This window comes from Lissotriton helveticus, unplaced genomic scaffold (genome assembly GCF_964261635.1).
Source record: "Lissotriton helveticus unplaced genomic scaffold, aLisHel1.1 SCAFFOLD_405, whole genome shotgun sequence".
NCBI lineage: Eukaryota > Metazoa > Chordata > Amphibia > Caudata > Salamandridae > Lissotriton > Lissotriton helveticus.
In genome coordinates, this window is record NW_027611934.1 from 29407 (window position 1) to 55725 (window position 26319).

At 45.7% G+C, this 26319-nt stretch overlaps 1 protein-coding gene across 1 annotated transcript; it reads left to right on the forward strand.

Moving 5' to 3' along the window:
• The first annotated feature begins 950 nt into the window (after nt 1-950).
• On the forward strand, nt 951-2784 carry LOC144807254 (uncharacterized). Its single transcript, XM_078673104.1, has one exon. The coding sequence runs from the start codon at nt 1286-1288 to the stop codon at nt 2657-2659; it is 1374 nt and encodes a 457-aa protein (XP_078529230.1). The 5' UTR covers nt 951-1285; the 3' UTR covers nt 2660-2784.
• Nucleotides 2785-26319: the final 23535 nt, after the last annotated feature.

Below are 26319 nucleotides of genomic sequence, written 5' to 3' on the forward strand. Positions count from 1 at the left end.
TTCTTAGACAAAGTACATCAAATAGTTGTCATTCTCCCTTCTCACAATTCTATCTTTTTGCGTTAAATGAGTTCATTAGTGTTATTCATCTGTGCCAATTTTTGTCCATTAACAATCTGATTTTAACTCTGCAGATGACTGAAGAGGTGAAGAAGTCTCAGAGCTTGAACTAGGAAACAATGACTCGAATCCAGGAGTGATGAGCAATTGGAAATTCTCAAGTACTGAAAACTACTGAATTAAAACATTGTTTTCCTGACTCAATACTCTACATTGAACATTAACAAAGCTCCTAAGTGAAAATACCCAAAATAATTAATAGGTTTGAGCTCTTTGCACTAAACAGCCTCTGAAATGGGAAAGGAACACGTGTAAAATGAGAGCTCAGTGCACGTACTATTTGTAAGAATATTTTCTCTCAAAAGAGACATTTGGAGATGAATACAATAATGCAAAGTAATTAAAGCTGAACACAGTGCACCTGAGAATAACTTTGGTTATAGCTTCAAACTGATGGTACTGATAGAATGCAGCAGAGAAGATAAAAGCAACAACACAACATTTTATCCCTGCACAGAAAGTGGGAACTTTTGTTAGAAATACCAACCCCCTCAACATGATGAAACAAGATTTATTTGAAGGGGCCATCCTATTTAAGATGATAGAACGAAAGCAGTGCATAAAAAGTCATTGTTAAAGATCTTTCAAAGACCTCAGCAGAGCAAGACGGCAGAGCACAACATTCAGTGTAGAAGATACCCGCATCCACGTCTTTCTCTGTGGTTCATCGACCTCTTCATAACTACGTAGAACCTTCACAATGAAGGGCTTTCTTGGTATGATGTTTGTCTCATTGGGAAAAGGGAAGGTAAAAGGGACCTTCTGGTGATAGTGAAAACTATTATCATTCACAAGCCTATTTCCTACCTTGACCTGAATGAAAAAAACTTCCTGATGTATTAACACTAAACACGTCAGATGCCTCATCAGTTCTTTATAAAAGTCTAAATATGTAAACGTGTGTAAATCTTAAAGTTTCAACATGATTTTAATTCTGTATGAGAACCTACATGTGCATACGTTGGAGACATCCTCATAGGTGCTGTGGCCCAGCTCAGTAAAAGTTTATAGGATAACGTAGGCTAGCCCTAGAGGTGACATCATAAGCACTCCTTGGCATGTATGTGAGACAACACCAGGCTTGGAGATATTAACTCCAGAAAACAATTTTATAACTGTATTGAATTCAAGAACAGCTTTAGTTGTCAATCCTATCTCAATCAAAATGAGACAACACACAGCTGGGAAAAGCATTATCAGTGCATTAAATTCCAGAAAACCTTCATCCAGAAAAGCAGTTTCACAAACCAGGAGAGAACAGACACTGGGGGAAAACCTCAACAGTGCTTTGAATGCCAGAAAGCCTTTACTCAAAAAACCCATTTCACTGAGCATGAGAGAATACACATTTGAAAAACCTTATCCTTGTTCTGAATGCAAGAAAAGCTTCCATCGGAGAAGCAGTCTTACTAAACATGAAAGAACACTCACTGGGGAAAAACCTCATAAGTGCTCTGAATGTCAAAAAGGCTTCCTTCAGAAAATCTGTCTTATTCACCACAAAAGAACACATACTGTGGAAAAACCTTATCAGTACTATGAATGCCAAAAAAGCTTCTATCATAAATATATCCTCAATCAACATGAGAGAACACACACTGGGAAAAAACCTTATGAGTGCTCCAAGTGCCAGAAAGGCTTCAGTCATAAAACTAGTCTCACTCACCATGAAAGAACACACACTGGGGAAAAACCTTACAGATGTTCTAAATGCCAGAAAAGCTTCAGACAGAAAGTCAGTCTTGCTGACCATGAAAAAGATCATACTGGGGAAAAACCTTATAAGTGCTCTGTGTGCCAGAAAAGGTTCAGTCGGAAAATGAGTCTTACTTACCATGAAAGAACACATACTGGGGAAAAGCCTTATCAGTGCCCTGAATGCCAGAAACGCTTCAGTCATAAAAGCGGTCTTACTCAGCATGAAAGAACACATACTGGGGAAAAGCCTTATCAGTGCCTTGAATGCCAGAAAAGCTTCATTCAGAAAACCGGTCTTACTGAGCATGAAAGAACACACACTGGGGAAAAACCTTATAAGTGCTCTGTGTGCCAGAAAAGGTTCATTCGGAAAATCAGTCTTACTTACCATGAAAGAACACATACTGGGGAAAAGCCTTATCAGTGCTCTGAATGCCAGAAAAGATTCAGTCAGAAAATTACTCTCACTCAGCATGAAAGAACACATACTGGGGAAAAGCCTTATCAGTGCTCTGAATGCCAGAAAAGATTCAGTCAGAAAATCACTCTCACTCAGCATGAAAGAACACATACTGGGGAAAAGCCTTATCAGTGCCCTGAATGCCAGAAAAGGTTCATTCAGAAATCCGGTCTTAATCAGCATGAAAGAACACATACTGGAGAAAAGCCTTATCAGTGCCTTGAATGCCAGAAAACTTTTACTGGGAAAAACCATCTCACTCAACATGAGAGAACCCACACTAGGGAAAAACCTCATCAGTGCTCCGAATGCCAGAAAAGATTCAGTCAGAAATATAATCTAATTATACACAGGAGAAAACATACAGTGAAAAATGTATGAGTGCCAGAATGCCCCGAAAGCTTCCATCGTAGCCGATCTCACTCAATTTGAGATGACACACACTGGGGGAAAACTGTATCAGTGCTACGAATTTTGTAAAATCTTTAATTAAAAATTGGGTCTGAGAATAGGGGGCGTGGCCAAGATGGCGGAGTGAGCGGACGTGCTCCCGGCTAGCTCCTTCGGCCCCGGCTTACCCGTTGCTGTCCCCTGGCGCGTTTCTCCCCCGCGCTATCCAGGTGGGGGCCGGAGATCTGGGAGACGCTACGGTGCCGCCCACGGAGCTGTGCGAGCTGCTTTGGCGAGTTGAGACGCCAGAGCACGGAGCGGCTGGACTGGCAGTGGGAGCAGGCCTGGAAGATACGGAGGCAGCGTGCGGCCACTAGAGGCACCTTAAGAGTGCGGAGGCTGTGGCGCTGGGCCCGCCGGACACGGGGTGAGGCGCGATAACCGGACGGCTGTCCAGGGGTTTGCGGAGTCGAACCTGCATGCACTGCCTGGCCCGGAGTGGGGCCTCCTTCGGCCCGGAGGCGGTGCGCCTACTCTAGGCCGGGGTTGAGGCCTACAGCTGAGGTGGAGGAGGAGCCCGGAGATGCGGGAGGGACGGCGGTCCCCCAGATTGCGTGGTGCCTGACCCCGTGTGGTGGCTGGAGGAGGCGGTGAGAAGGCGGCAGGGGTCCCCTGGCCCCCGGAGGAGAGGAGGCCGCACAGATTGCAGAGGCCACCCGGAGGACCTGGAGGAGGGCCGTGGTCTGGGCCGGGCGCCGCCAGCTGAGGCCAGTCGTGGATTGGAGGTACCAGGGACCGTGGTGGGCGGCGCAACTGGGCCCAGCCTGGCCCGGAGTGCGGCGAGGCGGCTAACTGCTGTGCCAGGAGCGGAGGCGCCAGGGAGACGTGGCGCTGAGGCCTACGGAGAGAGGAGGCCGGTCGGGCTGCGGCGAATCTACCTGAGACCGGGGTTGAGGCCTGCTGTTGAAATACCGGGGGCGCCCTCGCCCCGGGAAGGCCAGCGGATCATTGGATTGGGCCGCGCCTAGACGGCATCTGGGGGCAGAGGTAGTGGAGAGGCAGCGACGGACATCTCTGAACCCCAAGGAGTGGAACAGTCAGGAGGGTGGCGCAGAGGATCGGGCTGAGGGCTAGAACCCCGACCTGCTGGTGCCGGGGGCCTCCTCGAAAGTGGATCACTGGAGCATAAGATTCCCCCCATGGTGCAGACACAGACCTGGGACCCGTTGTGAGGTATCAGCCCTGCATGAGAGCGCCTGTGAGGAGTGGAGCCCAGGCGGTAAGCCCAGTTAAGTGAGGAGATCGGGGGCGCAGGGACTGAGCGGCGGGGCACAGGGGGCCCACTGGGCTAGCACACAATAGGAGCCCGCTGGGAGTCGCCGGTCTCGAAGGCGGACTGTAGCAGGGAGACGGTGGAGCGCCATCAGTGGGGATTGACCGCCTGAGGTGGCTGCGAGACCTGGCTGCGACCATTCCCTGGGCCAGGAGGAACTTAGAGCGGCATACCTCGTGAAGAACGATCTGGGCGGCTTACACCCGGGGGTGTGTAGACGTACAGGAGAGAGACCGCCACGGTGCTACAGAGGGAGGTGGCTGCGGCATAGCGGACTACCAGTATGACAGGGCAGCGAAGGAAGAAGGGCGAGCGGACCCTCCCTGAGATGTTGGGCAGGGGGCAACAGAAGGGGGAGAGAGGAGGTGCGTCCCCAGGAACGTCCAGAGTCTTGCAGGGTACCGGGGAGAGTGAGAATCCCATCACCAGATCCTTCCTAGAGACCCTCTTTAATTCGCTGCATGAGGATTTTCAAACTTTAAAACAGGAAGTGGCTGGAGAGGTCAGGGAAGTGCGACGGGAGGTGGACAGTCTTGGCGAACGGGTAGCCACTATGGAGACCGCCGGACATTCTAGTGATGAGGAAATTTCACAGCTGCAACAGGAGGTCCTGCGGCTGCAGGATCAACAGCTAGATCTCCAGGCACAAAACGAGGATCTGGAGAACAAGTCCCGGCGGAATAACATTAGGGTCCGGGGTGTTCCATCAAAAGAAGAGGGCACGGATGTTACCGGATTCCTGCAGGTGCTGTTCTGGGAAGTCCTGGGAGAACAGGTGGACTTCCCCATTCGGATTGACAGAGCCCACAGGGTGGGCACGGCTAGAGGGTCCTCTGCCCCTCCCCCGGACATTCTGGCCTTCTTGCCAGACTATGCTCTCAAGGAGCGCATACTGAGAGAGGCGCGGAAAGGTGAGCCGCTACGACTTCGGGAGTACCCTGTGGCCCAATTTCAAGACCTGTCGGCCATAACGCTTGCCAAACGAAGGATGTTCAAGGTGGCTACGGACTTTTTGAGGGAAAAGGAGACTCCGTACTCGTGGGGGATCCCTTCCACCTCATCTTTTGCTGGAATGGGACCCTGCATCAGCTCCGCTCTCTCCGAGACACATGTGCCATGTTGGGCATTGAGGGGACAGAAGAGAGAACGCAATCGCCCTGCAGGAGAAAGATGTCGAGGGATGGCTGACAACCGGCTCCGAGAAGGCGGGGCTCAAGGGGGCCTCCAGGCCGACTCACCCGCGGCGAGAGCAGGAAGGGAGAAAGCAGTGCGGGAGGTAGCACTCACGGCCTAAGTTGACTCCGGGGGGAGATCACCATTCTTGCATTGTTTCTATGGCTGCACCGGGGGCTGGGGAGGGGGGGCGGCGGGGAGGGCGTAGTGGCTGGACATCCACTTCGGTAACTTACCCCAGCCTTGTTCCACTTGGAACCGGACTGGGACTATGAGGTTTGAGGGGTTGTTGCAGGGGGTGGGGGGTGTCAGGGGAACTGATGCAGCATTGAGTTGGATATTTTTTTTCGTTTTGCTTGTTGGGGGTTGGGGGGTAGGAGTTGGGAGGGGGTCGACTGTGGGTTTGTTCGTTGCTCTGGTTGTGGGGGGCTGGTTGGGGGGGAGTCAGGGAAGGGAGGGGGCCGGGGGGGTGAAGGGGGGGTGGGGGTGGGAGGGAGGGGTTGGGTGGGGAGGGAATGGGGGGGGTCGTCCAGTGCTCTTTGCGAGTCTACACTGCCCTAGCTGGGCTCACACGTACTACACACTTCTGCGCCGCCCTGTCTGGGCGGACATCTATTGCCTGTGCCCCTACTTGTTCCTATGCCTTTGACGACCCTTAAGGTGGTGACCCTTAATGTTAAGTGGTTGAACAATCCGGTTAAGAGAAGAGCAGTCCTGTCCCAACTAGAAAGTACTCAGGCAGATATCTGTCTCCTGCAGGAGACCCACTTGATGTCCCGCGACTGTCACAGGCTACGCTCCCATAAATTCCCGACACAATTCTTCTCTTCTAACACTACTAAGACAGCAGGGGTGGCAATACTGGTGGCGAGGCGCTTCAAAGGGGAGATCCTACACAAATTTGCAGAGCAGAAAGGGAGGCTGCTAGCGTATCGGTTTAAGCTTGGGGGTCTTGTGTTTACCATTGGGTCTGTGTACAGTCCCAATGAGCACCAGGAACGGTTCTTGAACTCGGCCTTAGTGGACATTACAGCCACTCCAGACAGATATGTCATCATAGGGGGAGACCTTAACATGGTCTCCGACGCGGCTTTAGATAGATCTGCGCTCCGTGCCCCGCAGACTGGCGAACTCTCGGCCACGTGCAAGTCCCAGCTGGCGGACCTGGATCTCCACGATCTCTGGCGCCGCATTCACCCCACCGATAGGGATTACTCCTTTTACTCTCACGCACATAAAACATATGCGAGATTGGACCATCTCCTGGTTACGGGACCGGTCTGTGCCCTGGCTACGACCTCCGAGATGGGGGTCATCTCCCTGTTGGATCATGCTCCTGTCACAGCCACTTTTAGCTTACCACCGCCGTCATCCGCGCGCGGGGTCTGGCGCCTCAGGGACACCTTGCTACACAAAAAAAAGTGGTGAAGCACATCACGGACACCCTCCGTGACTATTTGGTTCACAACGATAACGCCGACACCTCTTTAGCGACTCAATGGGCTGCCCTGAAGGTGGTCCTCAGGGGGGAATTTATAGCCATTTCATCGGCGGAGAACAGGGAACGGCAGCACAAACGGGACGAACTTACGCAACGGGTCCGCGAACTCGAGCATATGCACCACCGTACCTGGGCTTCCAGAATCTGGAGGCAACTCAAGGCAGCGAGGAAACTCCTGTCGGCCCTGGATATGGACCGGGCGGAGTACGCAGCACTACGTCTGCGACATGCGTACTATACGGGGGGGACAGATGTGGCCGGCTTCTGGCGAACAAGCTCAGAGTGGCGCACCAGCAACACTTGGTGAAAGAGATCTCGGATGCCAACGGGGCGGCGGTCACGGAGGACGCCTCAATTGCGGAGGCCTTCCGTCGGTTTTATGCGGATCTTTACGCGGGTGACCCCCCGTCTGAGCAGGCAACAGAAGAGTACCTGGATTCGGTCACCCTCCCTTCCCTTGCCCCCTCACAGGCGGAGTACCTGGAAAGGGACATCCGTATTGAGGAGGTGATCACCGCTATCTCCAAACTCAAGCATGGCAAAGCCCCGGGCCGGATGGCTATACGTCGCTTTTCTATAAGACGTTCTGTACGACACTGGCACCTATTCTCACTCGTCTTTTCAACTCGTTCTCCGCACCGGGCGCCATCCCGCCCGACCTCCTGCAAGCTACCCTGACGGTCATCCCCAAACCGGGAAAGGATCGGACCCAATGCGGCTCCTACAGGCCGATCTCCCTCCTAAACGTGGATCTCAAGCTGTACACTGGGATCCTTGCGGCCCAGTTGGCTCTCCATCTGCCGGGTTTGGTGGACTCGGACGAGGCGGGCTTCATCCCGGGGCGGCAGATGGTGGACAATACTAAAAGGGTTGTCCACTTCCTGGAGAAGGCCTCCCGAATCCCCGGAGACAAAATGATGCTGGCGGTGGATGCGGAGAAGGCATTCGACCGGGTGCATTGGCCTTACTTGGAACGGGTCCTGACGAAGGTGGGAATTGGGGAGAAATTCCGCTCCTTGGTGTTTAATTGCTATAAGTTTCCTTCGGCAGTGGTGCGGGAGAGAGAGAGGCACCAGGCAGGGGTGTCCGCTGTCCCCGCTGCTCTTCGCTCTGTATATGGAGCCATTTGCTCAGAGGATACGCCAGAATCCGAGTGCGGTGGGAGTGCAGATGGGGGGGTATACCCACACTGTTAGCCTGTACGCAGACGATGTTATATTGACCCTGGACGACCCAAGGAGGGCGCTCCGGGCCTGCATTTTGGAGTTGGACGCCTTTGCGGAGATCGCGGGATTCAAAATTAATCTGGGGAAGTCGGTGGCCCTGGATGTATCTCTGCCTGCTGCTACAAGAGCCGAACTACAGGGTCTTTTCCCCATGCATTGGTCGTCGGATCTCTTGCCTTATCTGGGCATTTTGCTGGCACCCACTCTGCCCGCTATGGTGACAGCCAACTACACTGCCTTGGGCACAAAGATCAGGGAGGAATTGGGACGTTGGAGTCGAGGCACGCTTTCCTGGCTGGGCAGGATAGCCGCGGTGAAGATGACGGTGCTGCCGAAAATTCTGTATTTGTTTCGGGGCCCAGCCGCTCCAGCCCCCACCGGGGTGGATTCAGCAAACGCAGGCAGACCTTGCGCATTTCATCTGGCAGGGCTGCAAACCTAGACTGAAGAGGGCACTTTCCACGTTGGCCCCATAAGCAGGGGGACTGGGGATACCGGACTTGCGCAAGTATTTGCAGGCGGCACAACTGTGGTACCTTGTGGAGTGGAGCAGATGGGAATCGGATAAGCACTGGCTTTTTCAAGACCAGGCGGTTGCTGGCCGGCCTCTGCAGGAGGTGCCCTTCTTGCGTAGGGCTCACTGTCCCGCGAACTTGTACGCGTCCTTTGTTACGCGAGTCCCCCTGAAGGTGTGGGACGCCACTAATGTCACCCACGATCTTACTACTTTTCCCTTGCCGCTTACACCTTTGGTAGAAAACCCAGACTTCGCCCCGGGGATGGAGCCGGGGGCCTTCACGCACTGGCGGTCCGCAGGGTGCAGGATACTCTTTCATGTGTACGACACGGAGGGAGTCATTCCGTTTCCGAGTTTCAGACAAGAATACTCGTTGCCGGAGATGGAGAGACTGCGATACCTGCAGGTCCGCCACTGGGCGTTGCATCCACGAGTGCGGGAGATGGCAGACAGGAAGCTTCTTCCATATGAGAGGTGGCTCTTGTCCCGTACCTCTGATGCGAAACTGATCTCCGACCTCTATAAGTTTTTGCAACCCCCATCCTCTCACTTTTACAATCCAGGTAGGGAACGGTGGGAACGGGAGCTGGGGAGGACGCTGGGCCACAAAGAGTGGGACCAGATTTCATATCGGGCCCGACACTCGGCATACCACACGGGACTCACGGAAACGTTTACTAAAGTGGCCACCTACTGGTATTACACCCCGGAAAGGCTACACGAAATGGACCGTAATATTGATGGTGCTTGTTGGAGGGCATGTGGACAGGTAGGCACCCTTACACACGCTCTGTGGGATTGTCCGCTGTTGCATTCTTATTGGAAGGAGGTAATAGATTAGATTGATTCACACTTTGACATTGAGCTGCCACGCCTCCCCGCGTACATATTGCTGGGCCTACCTAATCGGCTGATGTATCCATTGAGATCCCGTAGAGGCAGACAGATCGCTATTGCACTGGGCTCAGCAGTCCAGAATATCCTTATACATTGGCGCACCACCACGCCCCCATCCATCACCGGCTGGTTGCATAGATTGTGGCATGTATTGGGAATGGAGAAGTTGTCGCTCACAGTGGCTGGGGATGTGGAGCAGTTTAATGACCTCTGGCAACCGTTTCATTCCCTGTTGGTCACTGAATTTAGGGAACTCACCTGCCCGAGGTATCTTCGCCTCTTGAGATTGACGTCACCTGTTGAATCGGCCTCTTGAAGGGTCCATAGACGAGATTTGCCTGTATGGGGGAGGGGGGCAGTGAGGGGGAAGGGCGGGACGGATCGGAGCACTGGTCGGGGGGAGGGGAAGGGGGCTCTGGGGGAGTTGAGGGGGTAGTGGGGAGTTTGGTGGGGGGTTTGTTCTTTTTGTGCACTGCTGTCTCTTTCTAAGCATCAAGACGGACTAGCCTTTATGGGCCTTTCATTGGGAGAGACTCGGCGCCTCGGGCGCGCTTTCAATCGCTGTGCCGTGGCTCCTGTTGTTTGCAGCAAGTGTTTTATGTTTTTGTATTGTCTCAATAAAATGCTTTAAACCTAAAAATTGGATCTCACTCAAATTGAGATAACACACATTGAACAAAAAATGTATGTGTGCTCTGAATGCCATAACGTTGCCATCCGCCAGAAAGTATAAAATCTTTCTAAATTATGTTTTCACGCATGATGTTTGAGGGATCTCTACAATGCTTATGAATATAAATGACAGTTCACCATAAAGTGCATGCTATGAAGTGCCATATAACGAAGAGCTGTTGAGATAAACTAATTCATGACATTTGACCAAAAAAGGGATTTAGGATAGGCTTTTACAAATGATCATTATATGCTAGCTTTTCATTGGACTTTGGTAGGGTGCCGGAGTGCTTATACAGTGGAGAAAGTGCAAATTGTTCTTAGCAACTTAAGATAGATATTTAGTAGGTGCCCCATATATGATAAGATGGGATAGGGCTAGATAAAGCTCATACAGGCACATGCATCAAAGCTTTTTGCAATCGCAAACGGTGCGAATCGTAAAAATCGGCCATTTGCGATCACAAAATCAGCTTTTGGGATGCATGAAGGGTGAAGCCCCTCGCAATTTGAGAATTCGCAAATATTTGCGAATTCTCAAATTGCGATTGCATTTAAGGAATCGCATTTTGCGATTCCTTAAATGCAATGCTTGAAAGTTTAAAAAATAGCGATTTCGCACTTAGGGGGAAAAAATTACCATGAGGTTGACCCTCATGGTAATTTGCGAAAACTATGAAAAATGCACTTCTGTGCATTTTTTAAAGTTTCATGTTGTGCACACCCGTGCCCTTAGGGCATGTGTGTGCACAACATATGTGCACAGATTGATTTCAGGGGTGCAACAGGACACCCCTGCACACTTGAAATCGCTTTCTCAATTTGCGATTCGCTAATTGCTAATCGCAAATTGACCTCTAGGCCCATAGGAATGAATGAATGAATTCCCATTAGGAATGAATGGGGAGGTATTTCTGTGATCATGGCTGGTGTGACCATGGCACCTTTGATCCTGTGCCTCTGCGGTCCCTGCCATCCCGAAGATGAAACCTACAAAGCTATGCTACCCTATCCAGGATACCCCCACCACATGACCTGAGCAGCTTGACCAGCACTCACCCCAAGGGTATCGAATGGACCACACTGCTCTGACCTTTGACATTCTACTACGAGAAATGCCTAGAAGCTGTGAAGTCGCTGCCAGGACACGTGCCTGGAGAAGAGGACTGTGAGAATGCTGTAACCGAGTACAGACCCATCGCAACCATCAGCGTGTCTCACCAGAGTGGGGGCACTGAGCCTGCCGAGACAGTAAGGCCCATCCACTGCCAAGGACTGCTGGAGGCCAGAAGAGAGCCAATGCTAGAGCCCCTGTCATTAGCCTCAGATGCACATTGCACTGCCCACCCAGCCGGGGTGGTTGAGCCACATGCTGTGATTGCATCCCAACACAGCACCTGCAAGGGAAAGGTTCACCACAGCCCTCCAATGCCAGAAGAGATGGATGAGAGACTATCTGGGCTACCCAGCCCAGAGATATTGTGTGGTAAGAGAGAGGGAGAAGTGCTACACCTGTCCTAGAAGCTGAGCCACTGAGCCCCAGACCATTGGAGTGTATGGAGTAGGTAAAAAGAGAGGCCAAACCTTGAAGCATATTGGACTCACCTATATATCTCATCTAAGACATTATTGTGAAGTGGTCAGTATTTGCCATTGCAATAATCATTTGTGGGATGAATGTAACATCAGAGAAGGTTCTTCTACCCTATTTCAAAATCTTGAAAAATTGTTCAGGCAAGCGGCTTTCCCACTGTGGATTTGTGTCACCGGCCACCGAGATGGCGCGCACCTGAATCAGCGAGTGTACGAGGCGTACAGCCGTGTTGTCGTTCAGGTAACGCATTTGTAGTTGAGGCGGCTGCTTCCCATGCCTCAGTACAGGGCGGACCGCCAGCTATAAACACCGGGGTATCGATCCAGGCCTGCCGGTGTTTGTTCTGCTTATAATGAGAGTGCATGCGCAAACGGGTTCGCAAACCCGTTTGTGCATGCACAAACAGGTCGTACATCTGGCCCCAAGTGATTTAACCAAGTCAAGCACAGTGGTAAATTTCCTCTGAAGTCCATAACCTATAGAGCACGATCGATACACCCCTCAGGTAACAGAACAGGACCTGGACCCCACATTGCTTTCAGTAACTGGTCCCCACCAGTTCTGACCCCACATTGGGCGGGAGAACTGGCAAGAAAAACAAGTGAGGAAGAGAGGTGTGCCAACCTTTGCCAACCCCACCCCTCAGGTGGGGGAGGCGAGGTGAAGCACAACTCCCAGTCCCCGCCATCTTGAGGATGGGGGACCCAGACAACCAGAGTGAGGCATATGCCACCCTCCCACTGGAGGGTGGCTTAATAGGGGGTGTACCCACCCAAAGGAAGGGACCCATTGGTCCCAAACTTTTACATACCTGTAAGACCCCTAAATTTAGTATTTAGTGGCACCCTCAACCTTGCCTCCTCAGACAAGAAACCACAAGAAGAAAAGAAGAAGAAGGACCGAACAGCAGTGCTGAAACTAACAAGAGGAGGATGCCCACTGACTTGGCCCCAGCCCTACCGGCCTGTCCCGACCTCGAACCTGCTCCAGCTAAATCCCGGTGTGCCCTGCAGCCAGCAAACTCGAGAAACGTGAAGGACATGCCTGCCTTCAATACAAAAGACTTTGTCTCCCGAGGAACACCGGAGTGTTTACCAAACTGACTCCAGTACCGGAAGGATACGCAAGTCTGCATCGAAGCCCACGGTCCGAGTTTGAGTGGCCAACACCATGAGGAGGCCTCCCCAGCAATCCTGACCTGAAATCCAGTGATCCCTGACCTGACTCAAGCCTCCAGCCAATACCTGCAGCCTAAATCCGGAGGGTCCCCGAGAGCGCGACCAGGAGCTGGTAAGAAGATCTGACCCGAAAAGACACCCTTGCTCCCGACGCCCCACGGCCTTGGGTGGCCCAAAAGACGGTCTCCAGTATAGCCCCAGCATTCCAACTTACTTCTCGAAGTGGTGGTCGCACCCTGAAGACCCTCGTCCCCGAGCCTGCAGTGCCTTTGCAAACCAGATGTTCCCCATTGAATGCTACTGGACGCCCAACGCTGTAACCGCACTCTGCACACGGCTGCCCCAGTGCCACTGAGGGTGTACTTTTTGTGCTAGCCTGAACCCCCATTTGCCCTGAGTTTAAGTCCAGGAGCTTTGCTCCCACACGCGTATGGCCTGCTCGCCAGCAGCCACAAACCGGAGGCGCCCTATCCCCCATTGGATAACATTGGGACTCCGCACTCTGCACCCGGCCTCCCTAGTGCTGCTTGGGGTGATTTGTGAGAGCATCCTCAACCCTGGCGGACCCCTGAGTCTAACCTCAGAATACCAACTCCCACAACAAAGTACTTACCTGCTAACCGTTAACACTATTTCCCTCCATAGGATAACATTGACTGTTTTACTGTGAAAAGTTTCTAAGTGTGGAGTTGGAAAACCTAAGAAATTCTCTTAAAAATGTACAGATTAAAAAAAATGCTTTTACTTGCCTGTTTACAGGAAATGTCCAAGTGCAGTATCCAGGTGTCCTGCTCTGTATAAGAAAAGTAATCTGAAAAGTAACTTACATGCCATTTTACTGAAAAGCCAATACAAAGTATATATACAATCTTTTTCAAAGCAATGCATTGCCAGTAATTCTAATCTAAGCATATTCCAATTACATGTACAATTGCAAACCGAACTGTGATACATCTGCATTACTACTGTAAAGTATTAAGTGCTTACTTGTGCCAGGCTTGCTTGGCACAAGAAAATGAAATAACTAAAAGAATATTTTTTATAGAAACAAAACTGGTCTGAGTTTAGTCTTTGAGAGTGTGGCAATCATTTGATAACTGAGTGTGTACAACAAATGCCTAATACTACCCTCTGATAAAACCTTACTGCTCACCCACATTACCACAAATAGAGAGTAAGGTACTATCTACTTTTACCTCTGCCTACCTTTGGGGTTCCACAGGACTCTGTGCACACTATTCCTCATTTTTGTATAGTATACACAGAGCCAGCTACCTACAAACATTCTTCAACTTCTACATGACTTCCCTCACGGACATCGTCAGAGCCTACGGCATCAACATGGTATCTTACACCTATGATACACAGCTGATCCTTTTCCTTACTAACTGACAAAGCACACTTTGCCAACTGCATGACCAATGTTGCTGCTTGGGTGAAAAACAACTGCCTCCGGCTCAACACAGACAAAACCGAAGTTCAAATGTTCAGCAACAACCTCTCCCCCTGGAGAAGTGTGGCTCACTGGTTAGAGGAGGCAGACCCGGACGCTGAGATCAGACCCGGGACCAGGGTTCAATTCCCGACTCGGCAGGGTCTTGAGCCCAAAATGTCCACGGACTCGGTAATTCTCGCTTCGGTGCCTACTCGAATCACAGGTTCACACTCTGCAACTCTGGGCAATAGCTTGCTTAATCTCCACTACGGCCCACCACGGCGGGATGCCTGGCTTTCACCTTGGGGATACCCAGTAGGGGCTATCTCACAGGGAAAAACCAGGACGGGTTCCCAATGCAAAGCGCTTTGAGACCTGGCGGTGATATTGCGCTATATAAAAACCCATCCATCCATCCCCCTGGGAGGCCTCTTGGTGCCCCTCCAAACTTGTACCTCAGCATCATTTTGGACACCAATCTCTCCATGAGCAGACAGATCAATGCTGTGCCCTCATCATGCTTCCACATCCTGCGAATGGTACGCAAGATGTTGAAGTGGATCGCACTGAACACCAGACGAACTGTTACCCAGGCTCTTATAACAAGTAGGCTAGATTACGAAAATGCCCTCTATGTTGGAATCCCAGGCCATGTTCTAAGCTGACTCCAAACCACCCACAACGCAGCCGCCAAACTCGTCCTGAACATCCTGCGAATTAACCACAACTCTCCACAGCTCAACAATCTCCACTGGCTCCTAGTCCTGGAAAATTATAAGCTCAAGCTACTCACACACGCTTACAAAACTCTACACAACATTGGTCCAACTTACTTCAACCACCGCCTCAACCTCTACCAACCCACCAGATACCTTTGATCTGCGTCTCAGGCAAGAACACACCTCCCCCGCATCAAGAAGGCCAGAAGAGGAGGTCTCTCCTGCTCACACCTCGCAGCCAAGACCTGTAACGAGCTACCAAAACATCTCAGACCCTCCCGCTCCCCCATGAACTTTCCACATAACCTCAAGACATAGCTTTTCCAGGCAAAACAGACAGGATCGACTCTTACCCCTCAGGCCTGTCCAACTCAGCACCTGGATACAACCATGGGTGATTAGCTGTGCTCTACAAATTCACATAACATAAAATACAAAGACTTGTGCAACACTGGCTCAGCGTACTTGAACAGCCGCATACACTTGCACCAGACTGCCAGACACCTAAGCCCAGCCTCACTCTCACTCGCACATAACCCCCGAATTAAAAAAATCTGAGCAGGAGGTGGTTCGTTATACATTGTACTCAAATCAAATCAAATCAAAAAGAGCTTTATTCGATTTTAGACATATAAAATCACAAAAGCAGACAGAATTCAAAAAGACATTTAAAAAAATTGCATTGATTCTACATAAAACTGATTTACATATTAAAAAGTGCAAACGTGCGCATTTAGATAAGCATCAAATAATCAAGATAAGATAGACATACATTATTAAAGCGGCCCTGCATAAATTGATGTAATATAAACTACTCTATTTAAAACGGGTTTTGGGCATTAATAGTTTTACTAGCTCTTAGTATATACTCTTTAAGTCACCAGCCATGACACCAATACAGTAATCGCTTTCCAACAATTGCAAGTACAGAAACGCAGGTCGACATTGCCTCCAATTCCCTTTTCTCAGCAGTGGTATAATCCACCTAAATCGTTTCTTTAAGAAAAATTTGTACAATAAAATCACGTGGATAGTTGATTGTGGGGAAAGTTCATTGCAGGGGCATAAGCATAACTCTCTAGACCAATTATTCATTTTTGGATAGCTAGTCAGTCAGTGAAATGTTCCGAACCTGAAACGCGTTAAAACAGATCTGTCATATCCCCCTGTACAGCGTAAGAGATATGGTTGAATGTCATATGTTGTAACAAACAATTGATGTTGTGCGACCGGCGCAGGTTTGCTCATTTCCAATACTAGGCCGTTGTTCTCAAGGTGAGACATGCAGATTGATTTAAATTCTTTCCGACAGATAGACTTTAAGGACTCTGGTAAAGTAAAATAATCTGGGCACCCAAGATCAGGTCATTTTTGTTGCATTTTCCAATTTCATGGAGTCTCACAAAATTTTTCAGTTTAAGTCTGTGGAATCGGACGTCCAAATTCGGTGCCAAAGTAACACAGGTTGTATCTTAATTACATCGGAGATTAATGGTACCCCAGTTCAATAAGACAGTTAAAAACAGGAGAACAGGACATGCTAAAATGCATCTTAAAAAAGTGTTTTCAACATATTGGATAGGAGAACAATCCTGGAAGCCCCAAATTCCTGCCCCGTATGTAGCTATGCTTACACATTTTCCCTTGTAAATCTTTAAGAGAATTTCAGGGGGCCTTTTACCAAGTTTTTTAAAGAGGTTTATTACAGCCGATGTCGATTTCATAAAAAGAAGGCCCCTACTCCTAATCGCCTGTGACCAGGAGCAGGTCCGGTTAAAAAGAACACCCAAATAAGTAAATGTGTTTGTGAAGTCTATTCTGGTTTCACCCACAGAATACCCACATAGATACTACTACTTTTTTGCTTTTTTGATGTTCCTCCGAGCACTCATTCAATATAACAAAGTCTTTATACAGTTTTCACTTTCATTTATTGTCCAATCTTCAATCGAATTCAAATAAAGTTCTTCAATCGTATCCAAATAAATGATAATTCGCAGCCAACACGTGTTTCGTCTAGTCAGTAAGACAATGACTTCTTCAGGGCTGCAACCCAAATATTTACAGTAAATCATAGTTAAATTAAATTATAGTCGCAAAACCAGTACATGCTCTGCAATTAATACTTTCCAGAAGCATTGAAAAAGGGATACACCCTCAAACCATAGTCTATATTACAGTAAATCGATCTCACGTTGTGACTGTCGAAAGAAGGAACATGTACACCAAATTCGTGCTCATATCAACATGTTACACGTAACATTAATTAGTAAAACCTTAAGAACTGTTGTTCTATATAAATCAAAATTCATGGTTGTGATCACCGATAACCCCACAGGTGCCAGGTTCACGCATCGTGAGAATTAGCTAGTCATATCAAATTAATAACTCACCAAAAGGTAAGGTAGATGTCTCCAAGTATAAAGATCAATTTCAGTAAATATATTCCAATATGATCGTCAGATCAAGCAATCTTAATATCCAAAGGCGGGCATTTGCGTCCCTATTCCTACAAATAAGTCAGTGTTGCTGTCAGTAACATATGTTGATTACATGTCAGCAAACAGTTATAATTCCTCGTACATTAACAGGTCATGACAAAATACTAATAACTCACCAATAATAAAGTTTATGTGTCCGTTCAAAATAACCAAATCCCGCTATTAAGTTCCAATATGATCCTCAGATCATGATATCTCAATATCCACAGGTGGGTGTAGTGCGTACATATTCCTACAAATAAGCCAATATTGCTGTCAGTAACATGTATTAAATGCATGGCAGCAAAAAGTCACCTATCACAAATATTCGTAACGTTACTCAGATTAATCATATCAAATTCGTAATCAGTGTCCTCACCTCAAGCGTCATATAACGAAGAATGTGTCTTCGGATATGTCTTGATTGTGTATCTATGTCAGAATTTTGCTCCACACGAGTACGTGTCTAAAACAAAAGTATGCAGTCATAAGGTACGTGACTTCTTTCCTATACCCACACTATACTAACTAAGTTCCCGCACTCACCGATCTGTGTATGTCGACTGGCGTAAATTGGCGTTCTGCACCCGCGCCATCTTGTAATGGCTTTATATAGATTGCCTCAAGCCACATATTTTGACACTGAATCCGCCGTTTCTCTCAGCGCCATCTTGTAATGGCTATCTGAATGTAGTTTTTAGCCCGTAATTTAACAATATATCCCGTACATGACAGAAAAGTCTATGATTAGCGAAAGCCATGTAATGCTCTCTGATTATAAAAACCCCACCTTGCACATTATAGTGAGTTACAATCTACGTATATCTGCTTGTCTCGAGTAACAATAATCATCGCATCATCTCTTAAACTCCTAATATAAATACATAGTTTCAAGAGTATTGTAAAGTCTCAATAATATATCACGTTCTCTCGTAAGAAAATAATAACATGTTATCATTATCAGATAACGTGTCTGGTAAATAAGCCCATAATATGATATCTTCATTTAGTACGAATCTCCGTAGTATTTTAAGCTAAATTTCTATAATAATGAATGGTATCCTCATCATTATACTTAATAGTTAATTTATGGACCACACATCTATTTAAATCATCAATGCGTGAACCTGGAAACCCACGGAACCCCCAAGTTTCCCACAACCAATATTTGTATTATCATATTGTCAATTACAAAAGCAATTCTGAGGGGTAGTGGGTCGGTCAATAATTATATTTCCTACATCAAATTAGTTGAGTACTTATGTAAACACATGAATAGTAGTACATAGTTATAGACATCAAACATCAAAACAATTTCCTGCCTGTAATGTTGTACATTGTGTAAGGATAAACAAAAGCTGTAATATACATTATCTCACTATAGAGGGGACAAGTTAACAACATGATGCAATGCATTCCTACCTTCCTCATTTTTTCATTGTCAGTTTCACAGTTGTAACATATATATTATTTCAGTTTCCCAAGTAAAACTCGCACTCATGATCAACATTGAGACCACATTCTACGGCTTTCAATTTAATCAGCCAAAGTACTTCTCGTCTTCTTAATGTCAAGAGTCTATTTCCCCCACGCGGGTCAGGTTTTATATGGTCAATTCCATGGTCAGAGAAAACGTGTTGATCCTTATTTTGAAAGTTTTGTACCAAATGAGATGCAATTGGATAACGTGTGTCACCATTTTTCAATGCTCTGAAGTGCTCCGCAATTCTGTCCCTAAGCCTCCTAATCGTGCTCCCCACATAGATTTTTCCACAGGAGCACACAATCACATATACTACAAATGTAGTATCACAGTTAATAAACGTTCCAATAGTATATTCTCCAGAATTATTATATTCAAAACACAGTACCTTCTTTTTTGCCCATCTACAAGAGATGCATCTCCCACATTTATAAAAACCTGTGAAACTATTCAACCAGTCAATTTTGTTTGATTTACTAGGATAACTGGGCCTCAATAAATTCCTCAGAGTTGTTCCTCTCCTAAATGTCAAGCTTGGTCTGTCATAGAGATACAGTCTCAAATCATGATCCATAACGAGAAGGTGCCAATGTTTATTCAAAATCGTGAATAGTTTAGAACTATCCAAACCGTAGTTCGATATTAATCTGACCTTCTGATCAATGACTTTGCCATCTTTGCTCTGTCTCATTAGTGTGGATTCCCTTTTCACTCTCTTGACTCTTGATACAGCTACTTTAATTGTCTCCTGTTTATAACCTTGGTTCAGAAATCTAGTTGACATGTCAACAAGGTTGCTCTCAAAATCATTATCCATTGCACAGTTACGACGGGCCCAATCAGCTCACCATAGGGTATGGCCCTTTTCTGACAGCTAGGGTGACAACTCCCTGCATGCAGAATCGCATTACAACTCGTAGGCTTCCTATACATCCTGCTCCTTATCTTGTCTCCCTCAATAAACAGCTCCACATCCAAAAAAGTAATACTTTGTTTATCATATGAAGTAGTAAACCTCAAGTTATATGCATTATCATTAAGATAATCAAAAAAGCCTTTCAGTCTCTCTACTGTTCCAGTCCATATTAAAAGGCAGTCGTCGATAAATCGACCCCAATAACGTATATATTGGGTCCATTCTCTTCCATCTGGACCCCAGATTTGCTCCGCCTCGAACCAACCCATGAACAGGTTGGCGAAAGACGGAGCAAATCGTGAGCCCATCGCTGTCCCAAGGCGCTGCCTGTACCACTGTCCATCAAAAAAAAGACATTATTTTCTTGTACCAATTGGGTCATCCGTAATATCATTTGAGTATGATCATACATGTCAGCCGGTCTTCGGCTGAGAAAGTGATCCAAAGCACGTATACCCAGATTGTGATCAATAATAGTATATAAAGATACTACGTCTAATGTAACTAGCATCATACCGTCTTCCCATACTATGTCTTCAATTAAGTTTAGAACATGTTTGGTATCTTCGATAAAAGACGGTAGATTATATAAAAGACAAGGAGAGGTAGCAGGGGCGGCAGGAGATTCAGGCGCAAGAATAAGGAGCCTAAGGTCATGGAAACAGCAATGATAAGTGGTGATTCCATTGCATGTGACATAGAGGTGATCAATTTATCTTCGTGTGAATTGTCTAATAACATGATATCTGTACTGAAGAAAGGTTTAGGTTTTTGCCCTGCAACAAAAGTGGATTGGTGTATGACTAAAATAGACCTTTTTAAATTTGTTAGAAACCTCAAGCTAAAAAAATTCTTTGCTAATGTAACAGAGAAAGATAAACAATCCTCTAATAAAATATTAAGTGATTTGACAATACAAGAATTGAAAGATACTCCACTTCTTTTATCATTAACGGAGAGAGAGGATGATCCTGTAACAATGTTGAAACTTATGGAGGATTTGGAAATTGCTGGATTTCAGAGGGAAGGGAGTGGACTTAAAGTCAAATCAAAGTGGACCCCACAACTTATACCTGGCAATACTATTGATGTGTTCTTTAAGATGGTTAGCACTGATATTGATAAAGAAATTGATATGTCTCGTCGGAGGGGCACTAAAGGATTTCATGATAATCTTACCTTTGGTGAAAGAGAGGCCCTACATTAACTCATCAATAATAAATCGATCACGATACGTAGTGCTGATAAGGGTGGGAATGTTGTTGTTCTAGATACAAAGGATTACAATAATGAGGTCTACTCCCAACTCAACGATACTTTGTATTATGAGAAACTTACTTCCAACCCAATGACTGATTTAATTGCCAAAATTAATGGTGAAATTAAAGTATGGTATGACCAAACACTGCTTGATCATGATGAATACCTTTACCTGATGTTAAGTACACCTAGATCACCGTGCCTGTATACACTTCCTAAGGTCCACAAATGCCGGGACAAACCGCCGGGGCGGCCCATTGTCTCTGGCATAGGTGGTCCTACGGAACGGTTATCAGAGTTTATTGATTGTTTTCTGAGACAGCATGTATATAATCTACCGTCTTTTATCGAAGACACCAAACATGTTCTAAACGTACTTGAAGACATAGTATGGGAAGACGGTATGATGCTAGTTACATTAGACGTAGTATCTTTATATACTATCATTGATCACAATCTGGGTATACGTGCTTTGGATCACTTTCTCAGCCGAAGACCGGCTGACATGTATGATCATACTCAAATGATATTACGGATGACCCAATTGGTACTAGAAAATAATGTCTTTTTATTTGATGGACATTGGTACAGGCAGCGTCTTGGGACAGCGATGGGCTCACGATTTGTTCCGTCTTTCGCCAACCTGTTCATGGGTTGGTTCGAGGCGGAGCGAATCTGGGGTCCAGATGGAAGAGAATGGACCCAATATATACATTATTGGGGTCGATTTATCGACGACTGCCTTTTAATATGGACTGGAACAGTAGAGAGACTGAAAGGCTTCTTTGATTATCTTAATGATAATGCATTTAACTTGAGGTTTACTACTTCATATGATAAACAAAGTATTACTTTTTTGGATGTGGAGCTGTTTATTGAGGGAGACAAGATAAGGAGCAGGATGTATAGGAAACCTACGAGTTGTAATACGATTCTGCATGCAGGGAGTGTTCACCCTAGCTGTCAGAAAAGGGCAATACCCTATGGTGAGCTGATTAGGGCCCTTCGTAACTGTGCAATGGATAATGATTTTGAGAGCAACCTTGTTGACATGTCAACTAGATTTCTGAACCAAGGTTATAAACAGGAGACAATTAAAGTAGCTGTATCAAGAGTCAAGAGAGTGAAAAGGGAATCCACACTAATGAGACAGAGCAAAGATGGCAAAGTCATTGATCAGAAGGTCAGATTAATAACGAACTACGGTTTGGATAGTTCTAAACTATTCACGATTTTGAATAAACATTGGCACCTTCTCGTTATGGATCATGATTCGAGACCGTATCTCTATGACAGACCAAGCTTGACATTTAGGAGAGGAACAACTCTGAGGAATTTATTGAGGCCCAGTTATCCTAGTAAATCAAACAAAATTGACTGATTGAATAGTTTCAAAGGTTTTTATAAATGTGGGAGATGCATCTCTTGTAGATGGGCAAAAAAGATGGTACTGTGTTTTGAATATAATAATTCTGGAGAATATACTATTGGAACGTTTATTAACTGTGATACTACATTTGTAGTATATGTGATTGTGTGCTCCTGTGGAAAAATCTATGTGGGGAGCACGATTAGGAGGCTTAGGGACAGAATTGCGGAGCACTTCAGAGCATTGAAAAATGGTGACACACGTTATCCAATTGCATCTCATTTGGTACAAAACTTTGAAAATAAGGGTCAACACGTTTTCTCTTACCATGGAATTGACCATATAAAACCTGACCCGCGTGGGGGAAATAGACTCTTGACATTAAGAAGACGAGAAGTACTTTGGCTGATTAAATTGAAAGCCGTAGAATGTGGTCTCAATGTTGATCATGAGTACGAGTTTTACTTGGGAAACTGAAATAATATATATGTTACAACTGTGAAACTGACAATGAAAAAATGAGGAAGGTTGGAATGCATTGCATCATGTTGTTAACTTGTCCCCTCTATAGTGAGATAATGTATATTACAGCTTTTGTTTATCCTTACACAATGTACAACATTACAGGCAGGAAATTGTTTTGATGTTTGCTGTCTATACCTATGTACTACTATTCATGTGTTTACATAAGTACTCAACTAATTTGATGTAGGAAATATAATTATTGACCGACCCACTACCCCTCAGAATTGCTTTTGTAATTGACAATATGATAATACAAATATTGGTTGTGGGAAACTTGGGGGTTCCGTGGGTTTCCAGGTTCACGCATTGATGATTTAAATAGATGTGTGGTCCATAAATTAACTATTAAGTATAATGATGAGGATACCATTCATTATTATAGAAATATAGCTTAAAATACTACGGAGATTCGTACTAAATGAAGATATCATATTATGGGCTTATTTACCAGACACGTTATCTGATAATGATAACATGTTATTATTTTCTTACGAGAGAACGTGATATATTATTGAGACTTTACAATACTCTTGAAACTTCGTTACGCTGCTATGTACTTATATTAGGAGTTTAAGAGATGATGTGATGATTATTGTTACTCGAGACAAGCAGATATACGTAGATTGTAACTCACTATAATGTGCAAGGTGGGGTTTTTATAATCAGAGAGCATTACATGGCTTTCGCTAATCATAGACTTTTCTGTCATATACGGGATATATTGTTAAATTACGGGCTAAAAACTACATTCAGATAGCCATTACAAGATGGCGCTGAGAGAAACGGCGGATTCAGTGTCAAAATATGTGGCTTGAGGCAATCTATATAAAGCCATTACAAGATGGCGCGGGTGCAGAACGACAATTTACGCCAGTCGACATACACAGATCGGTGAGTGCGGGAACTTAGTATAGTGTGGGTATGGGAAAGAAGTCACGTAACTTATGACTGTATACTTTTGTTTTAGACACGTACTCGTGTGGAGCATAATTCTGACATAGATACACAATCAAGACATATCCGAAGACACATTCTTCGTTATATGACGCTTGAGGTGAGGACACTGATTACGAATTTGATATGATTAATCTGAGTAACGTTACAAATATTTGTGATAGGTGACTTTTTGCTGCCATGCATTTAATACATGTTACTGACAGCAATATTGGCTTATTTGTAGGAATATGTACGCACTACACCCATCTGTGGATATTGAGATATCATGATCTGAGGATCATATTGGAACTTAATAGCGGGATTTGGTTATTTTGAACGGACACATAAACTTTATTATTGGTGAGTTATTAGTATTTTGTCATGACCTGTTAATGTACGAGGAATTATAACTGTTTGCTGACATGTAATCAACATATGTTACTGACAGCAACACTGACTTATTTGTAGGAATAGGGACGCAAATGCCCGCCTTTGGATATTAAGATTGCTTGATCTGACGATCATATTGGAATATATTTACTGAAATTGATCTTTATACTTGGAGACATCTACCTTACCTTTTGGTGAGTTATTAATTTGATATGACTAGCTAATTCTCACGATGCATGAACCTGGCACCTGTGGGGTTATCGGTGATCACAACCATGAATTTTGATTTAAATAGAACAACAGTTCTTAAGGTTTTACTAATTAATGTTACGTGTAACATGTTGATATGAGCACGAATTTGGTGTACATGTTCCTTCTTTCGACAGTCACAACGTGAGATCGATTTACTGTAATATAGACTATGGTTTGAGGGTGTATCCCTTTTTCAATGCTTCTGGAATGTATTAATTGCAGAGCATGTACTGGTTTTGCGACTATAATTTAATTTAACTATGATTTACTGTAAATATTTGGGTTGCAGCCCTGAAGAAGTCATTGTCTTACTGACTAGACGAAACACGTGTTGGCTGCGAATTATCATTTATTTGGATATGATTGAAGAACTTTATTTGAATTCGATTGAAGATTGGACAATAAATGAAAGTGAAAACTGTATAAAGACTTTGTTATATTGAATGAGTGCTCGGAGGAACATCAACATTTCTTGGACCATTGGTTTGCTTTGGAGGTTGTGGTAACCAACCTCCCATTTCTTCCTGAGCACCACATCTACTTATGTTTGATTACATGTAGCTTGACTGTGCTGTGCACTCCAACTAGCCGTTACCATTGTTTGTTGTACTTTTTTGCTTTCCCCGCCTACAGGACATAATAAAAGTTTTCTTAGTGTTCATCTTTAATCCGAGTTCATTCATAAAACAGGTATAAGAAGTGAGTGCCTTTTGTAGCCTTATCTGTGTGCGTGCCATTAGTACTGCGTTGTCCGCGTAGAGAAGGGAGCCTATCGGGCGTTTGTTGACATAAGGTGGGTCCCTGGTATTTGACACCAATTCCTGCTCCAAAGCATTTGTATAGAGAGTGAACAGGAATGGAGCCAAAACACAGCCTTGCCTCACTCCCCTCTCTACTTTAAACGACGCAGTACATTTTCCCCTTCATTCCATATCGGATCTCGGCTTTTGCCCCGGTACAGTTGTCTTGAAAACTGTACTAGTGCCAGTTCTACCTTTAAATCGGTCAAAATATCCCAGAGCTTATTGTGAACGACAGTCGAACGCAGCTGTGAGGTCAACAAAAGCCAGGTAAAATCTCCAAGCTTTAGCCTGTGTGTATTTTCCAATTAATATACTGAGATTAAGGACGTGCTCATTTGTGCCTAAACCTGATCTGAAACCATATTGCACATCACTTAAGATGCTATTTTCTTCAGCCCACGTCTGAAGTCGATCTAAATCTAAATCAATCTATTCTTCCCGCAATATTTATCAAATAATCTAATAGGGAGATGAGGCGATTACAGGCGTGATTTTCCCTATCTCCTTTTTTAAAAATTGACACGATATGACAAGGTAGTGATAAAACCTTTCGCACAGCATGCTTGAAGGGCCCATGTTAACAATGGGGACCATTGAGATGGAATCGATTTAAACAAATCGATTGCCACCCCATTCGGGCCGGGGCCTTGCCAGACCTGCTGGCTTTTATTGCAGCTAATACATCTTTGTGTGTGATAGAAAAATCAATTGGTATAAAAGGGGCAATACCCCATTCTAAATGGTCCCTCGACTCTGTTTCCATCTTAGAATTATAAACAGAGGAGCAAAAATCTACCCACGTTTTCTCATCTGTTGCAACTTCTATTGTGGGGGCATCAGATTTGTTCATAAAAAATTGTGCTTTCACAGCCAGCCAGAACAAAGAGCTATCTTTGCTCAAAGAGGCCTCATGGAAGGTATCCAATGCTTTTTCTTATAATTCTTTTTTTTGTAGTCTCCTTGCCTCATTATAGAGATTCCTGCATCTTCTA